This window comes from Carassius carassius, chromosome 34 (assembly GCF_963082965.1).
Source record: "Carassius carassius chromosome 34, fCarCar2.1, whole genome shotgun sequence".
Lineage (NCBI taxonomy): Eukaryota > Metazoa > Chordata > Actinopteri > Cypriniformes > Cyprinidae > Carassius > Carassius carassius.
In genome coordinates this window covers 16962180-16978986 of record NC_081788.1, presented here as the reverse complement: position 1 = coordinate 16978986, position 16807 = coordinate 16962180, and the positions used below count along the sequence as shown (strand labels likewise).

General features: G+C 39.7%; 1 protein-coding gene across 1 annotated transcript in view; it reads right to left on the bottom strand.

The window, feature by feature from the left end:
- Nucleotides 1-16376, bottom strand: part of LOC132115180 (uncharacterized) — a 30122-nt gene extending 13746 nt beyond the window's left edge. Inside the window, exons 1-2 of the mRNA XM_059523576.1 lie at nt 16280-16376; nt 15016-15141 (exon numbers count right to left, since the gene is read on the bottom strand). Coding sequence (XP_059379559.1) covers nt 15016-15096 — 81 coding nt within the window. The 5' untranslated portion in view covers nt 15097-15141; nt 16280-16376. The remainder of the gene's footprint in view (nt 1-15015; nt 15142-16279) is intronic.
- Between the last annotated feature and the right edge of the window lie 431 nt (nt 16377-16807).

Here is a 16807-nt window from a genome sequence, read left to right as displayed (position 1 = left end):
CCCCTCGGTGAAAAGCCCTTGGACTTGAGCCACCACTGTAGGGGTCTCATGTGCAGCAGGCCAAAATGTATCACGTTGGACGCAGCTGCCATCAGCCCTAACAATCTCTGGAATTGTTTGACAGTGAGTAACTGGCCTTCTTTGACTCTCTCGACTGACATGAGGATCGACTCGATCCGAGCAGGAGACAAGCGTGCCTGCATCGTGGTCGAATTCCACACTACGCCTAGATAGGTGGTTCTCTGAACTGGAGAAAGTACACTCTTCTTGGCGTTTAGTCTCAAACCCAGCTCCCCCATGTGTGCGAGAACGACATCTCGATGTCGAGCCGCCATCTGCTCTGATTAAGCTAGGATCAACCAATCATCGATATAATTTAAGATGCGGATGCCCTGCATACGGAGGGATACCAGAGCCGCATCCATACATTTCGTGAACGTGCGGGGTGAGAGTGCGAGGCCAAAGGGAAGTACTCGATATTGATAAGCTTTGCCCCCGAAAGCGAACCTCAGAAACTTCCTGTGTTGTGGAAGGATGGATATGCGGAAGTATGCGTCTTTGAGATCTATTGTGACAAACCAGTCCTCGGATCTGATTTGAGCTACAACCTGGTTGACAGTGAGCATTTTGAACTTCAGTGACATAACTGAGCGGTTCAGGAGACGTAAGTCTAAGATCGGACGCAACCCCCCATCCTTCTTTGGAACTATGAAATACCGGCTGTAAAACCCGGATTCCCTGTCTAGAGGAGGGACCACCTCGATGGCCTCCTTCCTTAATAGGGTATTCACTTCTTGTTCCATAACCAGAGCCTGCTGGGGGTCGACCACAGTCGGTGTAACCCCGTTGAACTTCGGTGGTGGATGACCGAACTGAATGCAATAGCCTCTTTCTATTGTACGCAGGACCCATTGAGATACATTTGGCAGTAGCTTCCACGCTGCTAAATAATCTACTAAGGGAATCGAGGGAGGGAGTCTCTCGAGACTGACCTCTGGTGTAAGAGGCCCCCGAAGGGGCGGCGAGCATCCCAGCTCCGCTACGCTCACGGGCGGAAATAACTGGGGGGGACGAGGGAGGAAACTCTGGAACGCCGCCGCCTGCTTATGTGCCTCCTGGAACCTGTCGACGACAGTATTAACTGTGTCGCCGAACAGGCCCGAGGCTTGAAGCGGGGCGTCCAGGAGGCAGACCCTGTCTCGTTCTTTAATTTCTGACAGGGTCAGCCACAAATGCCTCTCCGCGGCCACTAAGGCTGCCATAGACCGCCCAATTGCGCGAGCGGTCTCCTTAGTGGCGCGGAGGGAGAGATCAGCGGTCTTTCTGAGTTCTTCAATATCTTCAGACTTAATCCCCTCCCCCTCATCGACATCTCTCAGCAGGTCAGCCTGATAAGCTTTCAGGACTGCCATAGTATGAAGGCACGCCCCAGCCTGACCTGCTGCCACATAACCTTTGCCCACTAGCGATGATGTAACTCGAAGCGGCTTAGTGGGCAATGTCGGAGCCTTTAGAGACGAGGCCGAACCGGGTGACAGATAGCCCGCGAGCGTCTGTTCGACCCGTGGCATCGCTCTATAACCACGCTCTCCCAGTCCCATCACGTTGCCATAATATAGTGAATCAGGGCCAAAGAGGCGGGTCGAATACGGGTGGTTCCACGATCTCGATAACTCATCATGGAGATCGGGAAAATACGGAAGGCTCCGACGTGGAGGTGGTTGCTTCGGCCGCAGAAAGCGTTCGTCTAATTTGCTTCTCTGCGGCTCAGTCTGTTTCTCAGCAGGCCAGTCGATTTTTAATTTATCTACTGCACGCGTGACCACCTCCAAAAGCTCCTCATACTGGGGCGACAGGGGTGGCGAATCCCCAGCAACAGTCTCCACATCGACCTCCTCGGAGGACGAGAGGTGAAGAGCTGATCCCTCACCCTGGGGGGAAGAAACCGACGAGCGTGCTTCCGAACCCAGGGTTTGGGCGCCGGATCTGGCAGATGAGGAAGGAGATAAGGACTGGCCCGTCTCCATTCCTTCTGACAGATCCACCTGCGAACCCCACGAGTGCAGCAGCCGCTCTGCCTCGGCAGAAGCGGGGCCAGCACCGCGAGGAACGCTGGTGAAGGCTCCCTCCTCGAAGAGAGCCCTCCGGGATCGAAGCGTCCGCATTGGCAATCGTTCGCAATGCGGACAGTCGGCCCCCTCGAGAGCCGACTCAGCGTGCTTCAATCCCAGGCAAGCCACGCACAGCCTGTGTGTATCCCCGCTCGTAATGTAGCGAGGGCAGGGAGGAACACACAATCTGTAACGTGGCTTGGAATCGCCCTTCAAATGTTTGGTCTTTTGCTTTTGCTTAGGCATATTGAGCTGTTTTAGCAATCTTTTTTAAGCTAAGGGACAGACAACAATAAATAGGACCAACAGGACAGACTTTTGACATGCACACACAGAGCGCTTGCTGACAGATTCGAAGCTGAAGCCAGCTGCACGGCACGTGCTTTTATAGCTTCCTGGTCGCTACGTCACCCCGCCCGTGACGTCACGCCTTTCCGATGGACTGATTGCACACGATATTCAGAGTCGGTCTCGTCAGGGACGTTCCCCAAAAGCGTTTCGACGCAGCTCGAGTTCCTGAAGAGGAACCTGCTTTTATTGTGAGTTTTTTTTTCCAGAGTTTCCTGCCATAAAGAATATGAAAACTATTCATTTATATGCAGTGCTACAGACAAAATAGAAAAAGAATAAAAATACTCTTGCAGTTTTATACTAGTAATTTAAAAATAAGACCTGTTATTGATCAATATTCTTATTGGTCCAATCAAAATTAATCAGATTTCAGGGTCAGATTTACAGGTGAGGGTGGGGCTTCAACAAATCTGATCAATCTGTCACTTTCCTTTGATTTAGGGAGTAGATTATGGTTAACCCTTGGGGTACCGTGTAAATGCAAATAAGAAAATGAATATAATAATCATTTAGTCATATAGAATTATTCACAAGTACAACAGTATTAGCATCTGATACCCTCACTGCACCAGACTTTTCAGTATGGCATACACAAACTCACAATACTTTCATTCAAAGGCCAGGGATTTCTTTCAGTTTCACCCTCTGTTGCTAATGCTTGCTCTTGTCTAACATTACCTGGCTGAGCGGTGAACCACAGAGAACACACAATGTGCCAAATTAGTAAAGAGAGACCCCACACACACACTCAGCCATACCCACATCTCACTCCCACAACACACCTGTCAGCAACAGTGAGAAAGACTGAGAAAGAGAGATGGAAAATATCCTTCATGCTACATGGCCCTGAACCGAGTCAACGGCCCATTTTAAATCTCTGAGAGCGTGCACTTAGATTGTGTGTGTATATTGTGTTGTATGCGGAAGAAAGAGTATTTGAGAAGGTATGTGCTTAACCCTGTGTGTGTGTTGCTCAACAGGGAAGGAGGAGATTAAAATGTGGTTTGCGATTAAAAGTTAGTTTATAGCATGTAACACACACACATACTGTACGACCACAGAGCACAGTGGGCATGAGAGGGGTTGAAGGTAACTTTGCAGATGTCCCTACACGGAGGAGGGAGAAAGCAATAAGGAGAATGAAAGAGGGAGGACAGACTGTAAAAGATGAATGTTTAGAAAAAATAAGGCATACATGAAAAAAGTAGGAAAATAAGAGAATGGCTTTATCATTCATTATGTAAGAAATAAGCAGGTTTGGAAATCAAGAAACTGCTCTTATTCATAACTGGTTCATATATGTACTAAAATTATTTGAAAATATTCCCTGCATTTTTTAGCAATCAACAACCAATGCAAACAGTGAAATATACACATTTTGGTTCATTTTAGTGAATCAAAAACATACACATGATTCCTGAAAAAAATGAAATGTGAATCAAGAATGAAAAATTAATGAATTAAACAAGCATCTGGCAACATTTTTTTATGTTTTTATTCATATTCCTTTCTCAGATTCAAATGATTCATTAGTGAAAACATTAAATAACTGGAATTCCTTAGGATTCCCATCTCTAATCATACCAGCTCATACTGTAATTACGGTTCTCAAATTTCTAAATGCACAAAACACCACCAATGAGCGGTCAAGGGATTGATGATCCAAAAATGAAAAATTCTGGCATCATCTATTCCCCCTCTTGTGGATCCAAAAATATGTATCACTTTTTTCTGTGGAACACAAAATAAGATATTTTAACCAAACAGTTTTACTGCCCACTGACTTCCACTGTATGGAAAAACTGAGACATTTCTTTCTTTTGTGTTTCACAGAAGAAAGTGGTTCAAAATGATTTGGAATAACTTGAGCTCACTAAACATACCGCAGTCACTAAACATATATATACTGTGTTTTTTTTAAATGCAGGCATCAAAATATCAAAATAGCTTTATGCAGAAGTCGCACACCTGACCCCTGTTCCCATCCGTCTCTATCATAGAACATGCTGAAGAAAACATGTCACCAATAAACCAACCTCAGGGGAGAAAAAGAGACTGATAAAATGTGCACTCCGAGGGAAGGAAAGATTGATGGGAGCATTTGCAGCACATGTGAATGTGCAATATATTAGCACATATATCAGCATAAACCTCTGCCCCTCTCTCTATTGCTCTGTTCACCTGGACAGGTGTGGGCTTGTTCTGAAGGACAAGTGCTGGGAATGGTGTTTACATGGTCTCACATAACAGAACAGTGCACAGTTATTTCCAAGATATTGTTCAAGGTAGATATAACTAAAACAGCAGGTCAATCTCAGTATGTAGAATAATAATAAATATGGGTTTTTACTACAATAGTCAGTTCTTAAACTCTTTAATTTTGGCACTCCATACAGGAATATTTAGTTCAGTATCCTTGATCCTTGAGTGGTTTTCTTCAGAGCAGTACCAAGGACACAACTGTAAACATGTAATTGTGGTAACCTTAATGGGTAAACACATTCTCAAACTTTCACATTCATTCATTCCTTTCCACCTCACTCCTAAATTGTCTCTCTCTATTATTCTGCCTCTCCATTCCTAATCTATGACTCAATAGTATAAGTGCAAGAAAGAGAGAGAAAAATACAGAAAGAGGACAGAGAGAGGAAGAGGACGAGGAGAGAATGCACCCTCAGGGTGCCATGTTGTTTGGACCTGCCTCCCCAACTCACACACATACATATACAAGGGCCTAAGATACAGTAAACCCTATTTCTAGTATATAGAAAGAGATGTACTGCAAGCAATTGTTATTACTGTATATACTGTAATGCTTTTAACACCTTCCTCCCCCCTCATGTGAGAATGAGACTAGACCGGGAGGGCGAAATGAAACTGATGGTGGAAATCACACCATAATGGGGTGTCAAAGAGGAGGAGAGAAAGAGGAAGGTAGTTGTTCCAAATCCCAGTGAGCTCATAACATAAAGGCTGCATCTGAAACCACATACTTCCCCACTATACCGTAGTATGTCATATATTGGCATATATATATATATATATATATATATATATATATATATATATATATATATATATATATATTGCCATCTCTGATTCCATTAAGAAACTTTAATGTCCATTGAACCTTTCTATTGCATTATATTGTATCTTTACAGTGGAAAAAAGGTTCTTTAGATTACTCAAATGTTGTTCACACTAAGAAAAATGGTTCTTTTTAAAAACTGTTCACTGACTGGTTCTTTTGGAAACCAAAAATGGTTCTTGTATGTCATTGCTGCAGAAAACCCTTTTTGGAACCTTTATTTTTAAGAGTACATGCTTGTGAAAATATTTCCTCAAAATGATTCAAAGGATGTACCTACTCAGAAAGTATGTGATTTCTGACACAGCCAAAGTTTGTAACATAAGGTAGGCTTCTAGATAATGCTGTCTCCCAAGACTTCCTCGTTTTGGTCAAATCCTAAGCCCCCATTAATGAAGAAGGCAATTCCAGAATGCACTCACTGCAACAAAGAACATAAATCCAAAGCAGCAGATGAAGCAAGTTGAGCAAATGTCAGTGTAAAAAGTAAGGGAAAAGTACATAAAAAAATTGTTAGGCATAATAAAAAAAAAAGTTCAAGGGCAATTTTTGCTAATTTATCTTGGGGCACTTTGTTCATTTTGGTGGCATTTTTGCCACAAGCCCTAGTTAATTTCCGACCCTAATGTGGATTCATTTTTAAGGTTCCATGAGTTAAATGTCTTAGAAGTCAGCTATCTATGCAAGAAAAAAACAGCTCACTAAGTTCTGGAATAGAGTCAGAATGTTACATTAGAAGGTTACCCAAATAACTGAGGCAAAGGGGTGGTGTTAATATCAGCTGATCCAATAAGAGAAAGAGAGTGAGGTTTATATCACATAATGGGATAAGCAGCTTGTTTCGGGCAGTATTAGAGCATTAGGATGTATTAAATGTCTAGTGGTTTAGCCGTTGTTGGAGAAATGTAGCCGTTTTGCTAGCAGGTCTAGAGAGATTATCCTCCAGAATATTTCTGCATTTCACAATTGTATTTTTAGGTTAACACTGACATTATGTTTCTTATTACAAAGTGCCTAGGCAAAATTCAATGCTGTGGTGCTCGCCAGTGTGTTCCGTGGTTGCTAAGGTGTTAAGAGTGGTTGTTATTAAGTTGCTAGGATGTTAGATGTTTCTAAAAGTGTCCCCCAAGTTTCTATGATATTTTGGTTTCTATCTGTTTCCATCTCTTCCTCTCTCTATGTCATTTAAGGCAGAAGGACCCAATAAATCCATTTCTAAATTCACCCTGACATTATAGTTTCCTCATAACTCATGTGATTCACCCTTGGCATGTACCATGAACACACGTATCCAAGTGTGTGTTCGTTGAACTAGTGTGTGGTAGGCTGTGTTTGGTCTTGTCCCTCTCTCTGTGTTTGCACTCACTGGGCCGATGACAAATGCAAAATGCCAAAGTGTGGATGTGTTTATGTTTCATATTGATGTATTTATTTGTAATTGTACTCATGTGTGTGAATCTAAAGGTGGTCTTTGTCTGCAGGGTTCACACCTGCATGCATTATGTCCAGTACCTATTGCATATCCTGCAAACAATAATTTCTCTCTATCTGTGTGTGTGAGTTACTGTTTTTGCTCTTGGGTGTCACAAAGGGGCCAAATCTAAAATTCCATAAATAGAACACAAAAAGAAAAGGAAAGGAGGAATATTTTAAAATTTACCATCATCTGCTCACTTGAAACTGATTTTTCCTGGAACAATCTTAAAAAACAAAGTTTGCATGTTGAGTTTGGGCACATCTGTTTTTATTTTGCTCACAGTGATAATCCAACCAAAAAATGTAAATTCTGAAGTGTGTAATATCTGCATCATCATAAAGAAATTCCAAAAATAATGACCATTTACAAACCTGTTCCTGAAAGTCACCCTGTTCAAACAAAAAGTCCTGCCCCAAACTTGCACCATTGGTTAAGCCATTGTTTCTATGTCAGTAATGGAAAAACAGAACAATATTTTGATATATGTTTTTCCATAGAGACAAAGTTCCTTACATTATACAAGGAGAATCACCCTATGAATGGCTAACTTACAGTTGTCTCTGCCTGCATTGTTAAGATGGGATATCAGAAACTATATTAAATGAAAATAATTACTTCAGTGTGACAGAAAGGAAGATAAATCAGAAGAAAGAGCGAGAGAACGAAAGTGATGAGTTTAAGTGGGTCAAAGTCTTGACTTTCTTTCAGTCCAAGACAGTGGCCTCTGAGCTGTAATGAGTATGTGGGACAATGTGTGTGTGTGTGTGTGTGTGTGTGTGTGTGTGTGTGTGTGTGAGAGAGAGAGAGATAGAGAGAGCCAGCGTGGCGCATTACACTTGCAGGTAGACATGTGCAGGCTGTATCTGAGGCCCAGAGGACCTGCAGTTCCTCTCTGAGATATAAATCAGTATGTGTATGTGTATGTGTGTGTGTGTGTGTGTGTGTGTGTGTGTGTGTGTGTGTGTTTGGCTGTGTGTGTATACACTCTACAGATCAGATATATTCAATGGACAGCCTTTTTTTCCACTTTCACACAAACATGCTCATTAGAAGTGAGGGTAGAAGTGTGGCTTTTTCTCATAAGCCAAAAAACAACAACAACAACAACAAAAAACACAAATTGAGTTTTAAGAATGTACTGAGAGCTTGTCTGAAAGATTAAAATGTTATAATACTACAATCAAATATATAAAAAGAAATTCATAAAGAAATTAAAGACTATTATTTTAAAATACTTCAGATTTTTACTAATGGATGCAATACTCTTTTACTGTTTCTCACAACCTTTTTTTAGCTCACGGTTAAGCACACCTTGAGCAACCTAATGGCCAACCTAAGGCCTAGGTTACACATTTTGACTTGCACACTGTGTGTATATGAGAATACACGCTTAACACAAAAACACACACTATTGGCAGTCAAGGCATTTTAAGTCAGTGTTTTAGAAAGCTATGTAAACATATTAATGGTATTATATATTTTCTCCTATACCATCACATGACATGCTACTACTATGCATTGCTACTACTTCCTTTTTTGCGATTGGTCTTTATGCATACCCTGGGGATATCTGGGAGATGTGATTGATGGACGAGCAGATAGATGGATGGTGGCATGGAGAAACAAGATAGCAGCTGACTCTGACACCCAGGGAGTTTCTGAGGAAAAAATTCTGCACTCTAGGAAACGCAAGAAGATCTTTCTAATCTGTGCTGCTGATAAATCAAAATCATGAATCTAACGCTGATGAAAGTGGCTGATCTGATCTGACCATAAAAGTGATCTGAGGAAATACTTACATAAGTTAGACCTGAGATATGTGAAAATGATGTTCTCAGAAACTTGTGTCTAAATTTATGGAACACACTGAATACTTTACTAATGCTCCAAATTACTTGCTTTGGAAATTACCATGGTCTTTCCACTTAGAAAACTTTTTCAAATCTCAAGTCAAGAATTAAGATAAGAAATGTCTATAATATAGCAGCTGTTCTTAAACCTAATATTAAAATATATGGGCTAACTTCTCCACAATGATACTTGGCACTGGCCTACAGCAATAAATCTTACATCATGTCACCCCATGACATTTTTTAAATCTGAGTTTTAGTCCTAAGAAGCCACAGCAAGCAACAGCCCATTTTTTGTTGTGTTGACTCACCCACTAAGAAATCTCATTGGTCCAAACTGTATATTAAAATGAAATTACTCAGGAAATTCCTGACTACACTGCATCTTGCTGACACGACAACAGTAACTGACAGGGGATGAATCATGGGACATACATCTTTTCTCCTACTGACAGGTGCAAATGTGGAGCAACTTACTGCAGCATTAAAGGTACAATAGGAGTTCTTGGAAAATGCTAACATTAGCCTGATAGCACTGAAAGTGAACGTCCCACTCAACTTGCAATCACCATCCAAAGCCACGCCATCCTGAACGCACTTATTTTCACAGACCAGAATAGCAGAGATAACATTACTACAATATGCTACATCAGCGGTCCAATTCCAGCCCATGTTCCAAAGTGAAGTAAACCCCTGCTCAGGGAGTTGGGAGCAATGAACACGGTGTAGGGATCATATCAATTGGAACACAATTAATTAACGTAGATCACTTCTAATGAGTTGGTCATCTGAATCGGGTGTGTTAACTAAGCGAGACATGCAAAATATTTGTGCGAGGACTGGAAATGGGAACCGCTGGGCTACATCATGTCTCATTCACCAGCAATCATGAACTTAATGATTGCTATTGGGATGTGAAGAGACTTTCAACCAGCATAACAAAAAAAGTTTCTGAAGACAATCCCCTATTGCACCTTTAAGTTAAACTTTTCAATGCCAAACTTGTCACTGTTACTCATGTGACTGGAAGTCAGCAACAGATCATGCTCTCAACACCTTTAAAAAATAAAAGTACTTTATTGACATTAATAGTTCGGTGAATAATCTTTAACGTGCATGAAACCTTTTCATTCCACAAAGGTTCTTTATAGTAGAAAAGATTTTATTAAAATTATTTAAATGTTCTTCACACTTCACAAAAAAAAAAAAGTTTTATATTTAACAACTGTTCACTCAAAGCCAAAATTGTTTCTTGTATAGCATCGCTGCAAAAAAAAAACCTATTTGGAACCTTTATTTTGAAGAGTGAATGTTCGAGTCACTTGCAGTATGTAAATCTGAGAAGGTCTGCTTTTATGCACACACATACTCTGGTACATCAGCCTTTTCAGCACGGTCCTGTTTAAAAATCCTTACAAAAACCTCAGTTCTTTGGATTTTACAGACAAATTACCAAATGTGCCTTCACTCACACATACAATGTGGACACACCAAATACCTGTACCCACACCCACCTACACAAATACCAAGCGCAGTAGACACTGGCAAAATCAATGTGGTGTGAAGTGTGAGTGTGTCTCAGAATGTGTCTATTAAGATGATTTTGTTTGATCAATGGGCCATTCTTCAGGTTGATGAATCCTAAAACACATCAAAAATGACTGGAAATATTTAATAAAATTTTGTTTCAGTTTCTCTCCCAATTCTTCCTGTATCTGTCTGTATTCAAAACACACGCGCTCAACACTGGGAGCTGTTGTCAGTGACATACCAAAATCCCACCCATCCTGCCACCTGCTACTCAGTCATCTCACACTTTATTATGGGCTTTAAAGGGATAGTTCACCCAAAAATTTAAATTTGACTTTTATCTGCTTACCCCCCAGGGCATCCAACTTTGTTTCTTCAGTAGAACATAAACTGAGATATTTAAGTCATATAATGCAAGTAGATGGGAATCACGGCTAAAACATACAATAAAACAAAACAAAAAAAAACATACACAAACAAAACCAAATTAAACCCTGCGGCTCGTGATGATACATTGATGTGTAAAGACACAAAACGATTGGTGTGTGCAAGAAACTGAACAGTATTTATATCGTTCTTTACCTCTGATGGACTAAAATGCCTGAACTGTCTGAAATGTACTGCGCGTCTTCTTTTTGCTTGCTTTACGGCGGATCGCAGACTTATTATTGCATTACTGCCACCTATCTCTCAAATGGACCATTGACACTCTATCTACAATCTCAATTGTAAGTGTCAATGGTCCATTTGAGAGATAGGTGGCGGTAATGCACGTATTTGTCTGCGATCCGCATCATGGCAGGCTGTGTCGAGGACGTGCAGTACATTTCATCACAGTGAAACATATCTCACACATATCTCAGTTTGTGTTCTACTGAAGAAACAAAGTCACCTACATCTTGGATGCCCTGGGGGTAAGCAGATAAACATCAAATTTTCATTTTTGGGTGAACTATCCCTTTAAGTAACTATGGCGACTGGCCAGGTTGGCAAGTGAATGCTGAGGTCACTGAGGTGGGCGGGGTAAAGCCGCATGCCCCAGACATCACAGCACCACACACACTTACACATTAACTTCTCCATGGAAATGACTTCTGGCCTTCTAAGCACAGCTAGAAATCTACAACTAGATGCTGCCATTGTGTAACACACCCAATTATACAAAACTTTTATATTCACTTTAGAATTGTTTTAAATACACTACCATCCAATAGTTTGGGGTTTCCCTCTTATGCTCAACAAGCCTAAAGTGTACTTAATTCCCTTGATTTTAATTTCTGAAAGCTGAATTTTCCGCAGCCATTACTCCAGTCTTCAATGTCACATGATCCTTCAGAATTCATTCTAATATGCTGACTTACTCAACAAATTATTATCAATGTTGAAATCTGTTGTGCCGCTTGATATTTTTGTGGAAATCGTGAAACATTTTTCTAGGATTCTTTGATGAATAGAAGGTTAAAAGAACAGCTTTTTAAACAGAAATTTTTTGTAGCAATTTAAAAGTCCTTACTGTCACTTTTGATTATCATTATTATATGGTATACAGTATTATTGTAGTACTTAAATACATCGCAGACAAAAAAATTTCACTGATGTATTCTTAAAAAAGTTACTTTTTTAAAATAACAAAATTAATGTTTACAAATCTAAAAAGTATACAAGTAAACAAATGTTTCTAACAGATTCAAGTGCAAAAGAACAACTTAGTGTATAAATGTAAAAAATGCACTGTATAAGTAGAAACAAATAACTGAAAATAAAGTATTTGATAAACACTGATAAACATAGCGAATACAATACTCAGAATGACTGTTTGAAAACATGTAAATACTGTATGACTTCTTTTCTTCTCTGTGACAAGCAGGTGTCAGAAACAGTAAGTTGTACAGCGCTGCATTGTGTAGAGGGGTAACCAGGGCAACTTCTGTATTTCTGCTGTTCCATAAGCACCACCTACTGTCAGAGGGTTCATTTGCATTTTCATTCAACACGTGATTTTCATTGTGATAATTGGGTGAATTTTGACATGCTTACATGCAATGTTGTACATTTAACCCAGCTGATGGAAAAAGAGGCTAATCCAGATAAAAAAAATTTTACTCATGGTATTTTAAGTCCCCACGATAACAATGCAGTGCACATTCATTACGTGATATACTGTATTACAGAATACCTGCACGTGTCTATTTTAAACAGTGGTGCGTGCTTTTCAATGTAACTTTTCACTCAAATTGATATGCTTATAATAATTTTGTAATGAAAAACATTTATTGTAGTAATTGTATGTTTGTTTATATATATATATATATATATATATATATATATATATAGTATACACTATAAAAACAAAATATCAGCATCTTTTTATCTTCTGGTCTCAAAATGGACCCCACTGTATTTAACCTTTCAGTTTTTATTATTTTTAAATAAAATATAATTTTGTCAACTATAAACTCAAATGAGGTGATGTTCTGAAAGGTCAATAAACCATAAACAGTATGAAAACAAAACCTGATATTAGTGCCAGGACAATGACACTGCAGGCACAGTAACTACGGGCACAATCAAGCATATCTTTGTTTACTGCCAAATACACAATCTGACTCAGAAAGAAAGAGTGAGAGAGATGAGCATACGAAAGGAATAAAAACACCATATCGAATTGGCAGAATGTGGCAAACGTGAGAAAGAAGAGAAGGAAAATAAACAGGGGACACAGGACAAGGTTCACACGGTGATCAGGATAAAGACAGACACACAACACACACACTGCAAAAATATTGTTTTCTTAATCTTTTTTTTATTATTTTTGGACTGGTTTTGATGTTGTTAGTTTTATGCTTGCAAACCAGAACAAAATAATCTAAATTTCATGATATACCCTGTCTACATCTTATTAGTATTATTATTTATTCATTTATTAATTCAATTTATTTTACATACACCATTTTTCCAGTAAATTTAACTTATTTCAATTAGGGGTGTCGTGATATACCCATACATGCCAACCCTCCCTAATTTTCCGGGAGACTCCCGAATTTCAAAGCCCCTCCCGAAAATCTCCCGGACCGCCCTTTCTCCCGAATTTCTCCCGAATTTCTCCCGTTTTCCACCCGGACAACAATATTACAATATTGCTATACCATCCGTCACTGGGCGCCATTTTAGACCAAACGCTTGCGCTCCCATGGCGTCTGTCGTTGCTATGCAACCAAACTGCGCTCTCCATGATGACGACGAAGAAGTATCAATATAATTGATTTCTAGCCTCACCTCGGCTCGCATTAGCTTTACTACTAGATATATTTCTGGAGATGAGAAGGAAAAAACCCGCCTGGAAAAAGTAGCGCACCACGTTGCTTCCACGCGCACCTACGGTTGAAATAACGACCTTGAGCGCGAAAAAGATGCGATATGTGAACGGCCCCTAGAAGCAGACGTCTGAAATGAAAGGCAAGAACAGCTATTTATTTAGCTTTAGACTGTTACATGAAAATTTCAAAATGAAATGTCATAATTATAATGTTTTGAGAGTTTACTTATGTAATTGTTGCATTAGGCTATGAATTAATAAATGTTTATTGATAAGATCTAGCTATTTCATATCTCTTCATTTACAGTAGCTAACAAATTAGGGTCTAACCTCCTGAGGAGAGGCCTTAAGTAATTGAATTTGTCAAATAAATGAATTACATTTTTCTTTGCATTTGTGTATGTGATATTATATATGGCGACACATCGTTTGTGTATGTGATATATATGACGACACACAGACACCCCCCCCCCCCCCCGGTCCTTTTTAATATCTCCCTAATTCTGAGGTCTCAAGGTTGGCAAGTATATACCGGTATATAATATACCGGTATTGATGATAACCATGATATTCAAAGCAACAGTTATCAATATTGTGTTAATTTAGTGTGTGACGATATACCGGTATTAGCGATAACCGCAATATTTAAAATGAACAGTTCTCTTATGATAACTCCACAATGTAAATACTCCAGTGCAGGACGTGGTTGAGCTCCCAGGTGGCAGTATTGTGCCGTTAAGTTGGTCGCAGTGCCATGCACTTTTCTGTCTTGTTATTTTATAGGAGCTTCAACGAACATGGAGAAAGCCACAGTCCTGCTTTATCAGTATCCTTATGTTCATTGGGTGAAAAAGAAAAACTCAATAAACAAAGTAAAATAATTTGACATATACCCCCCCCCCCCCCTCCCCCAATGTTTCTATAGATATCACGATATATCGATATTGTGAATTTTTATGGCTACAAATAACCGTGATATGAAAAATCTAATATCATGACAGCCCTAATTTCAATGATGTCTGGGTATATTTGTATTGGAAAACAAGACAAAAATACTGCTTAAAATTATTTCTTGAAGTTCATGCAACATTCACATACCCAACCAGCCCCCACAAACCCCCCTTCCCCCCTTATTTCTGAGTTCTTCATGTTTCTCTTTCAGTCATTCTTTCATTATTCATTGAAGGAACACAGGTGCACCTGTTTCAACTGACTCTTTTCAGAAGAGCTACCATCAAATACACACATAATCCCTTACTTCACTGACACACACACACTTTTGTAACACCCACCAGCTTGCTCACTACGGAACATACTGATGTCTGCCCTTCGACAGAGGGAGGAAGAGAGAGGAGGCGGCAGTCAAAAGTCATCAGTCTTTCTTCCTCTTCAGCTGTATTGTGTTTACAGTGCGTCACCTGGAGGAAAAAAGAAAGAATAAAGAGCCTATGGATGGAGAGAAGAAAGGCAGAACAAAATCAAAGGATGAAAAGGGATGGAGGGAATGGAAGCGGTGGAGTGGCCACAAAATGGGCAAAATAAAGCAGAGGATGTTGTCCAAACTGAAAAGGGCTTTTTAAAGCTGCCCTCCCCTCTCAACTGCTCTTCAGGCCTGTGTGAATGTTTGGTGTTTCTGTTCTCAAGCTCAGGAGACAAAGAGAGAGGACGAAAGCAGCTCATAGACGAGTGAAATGAAGGCAAATACGGGACAGTCAAAACAGAGTTTACTGACTGCATGTTCGAGGAGTGTTACTTGCAAAGTTGTTCAAAAGATTGCACTGAACAAAACGGCACACAATAAAGATGCAGATGTACTGAGATGTAACAAGTGGAAAATATCAACTGAATGATTATTTGAAAAAAAAAAAAAATATATATATATATAGAAGAAACCTGGGTTCCTCTTTCAGTGAACAGTTTTTAAAAGAACCATTTTTTTTATGTGAACAATTTTTGTAACATTACAAACTCCTTTGTTGTCTCTTTTCATCAAGTTAAAGCACAATTTCTGAATGAAAGAATTCATGTTACTGTCCCCAAAATGATAGTGACCATCATTCATTTATATGTGAATGGTCCAAATATATCATCCATCCCAAAACACACTTCACCTTTAAATATGCAATGTATGTACCTTTTAATATAAAGCACAAATTAATAGTGTACTGTTTTCAGGTATGAATGCAGTAATGATCATCAAATGTGTGAACATTTACTTTGATTACCAGAGTCTTGGGGTTTCCTCAGATTAAATCAAAGCTGTAACACTTAACTCTCTGAGCATGTGTGTGGTTTTTCACAAATCATGCTGAGCACATTCAAGTACTTACAACAGCTCTTTATGCTATCCTGAGACTTACAGAAAGAGAGAGAAAGGCAGAGAGAGAGACATTGTGTCTTCCACTGCCCACAGTATTGGTCAGTGTGTCTGAATTCCCCACAGCGGCTCATATCTCACACAGTATGACCTCACACCATCCTACACACACTTAAACAAGTGAGCTAACACTAAAGAATGGGACACAGTACGAAAAGAGGACAAAAGATTCTACCCACAGTGTTGAATATACTACAGTGCAGTACTGTCTTCCATTTCCTCCCCCGTTCTTTTCAGCTGTTCATTAACTGAGTGACCATTCTGTCGCAGTAACACTGACTGGAATTGATTTGAGTGTATAGCTCTGGTGTGAACGCACTGCCACCTACTGGATGAATGACACATGACAGCAATGTTACAGATGGCAGCAGCTTTCGTGAATGAACTTTTTTTTTTTCTTTTCTTTTTTTTGCTTTTCTGGACACTGTCGTAACACCAGGTGCGTCATTAGATCCTTTTTACCGGGGCATGAACCCCACTGAAATATCACCTGAACCCAGTAAAATATTAAATATAAATACTTGTCTGACGATGGATATTACAGTATAACAATCATTTCCCCCCGATAATATTTCAGCAAGCACGTTGTGGGTTTTCTATCTGCTGTTTAGCATAAGAATATATAGTATATATGGGTCATTCTACAGAAACGTCCACTTTTGATATGGCAAAATGTCTTAAAATGTATTTATTTTTCTAACATTTAA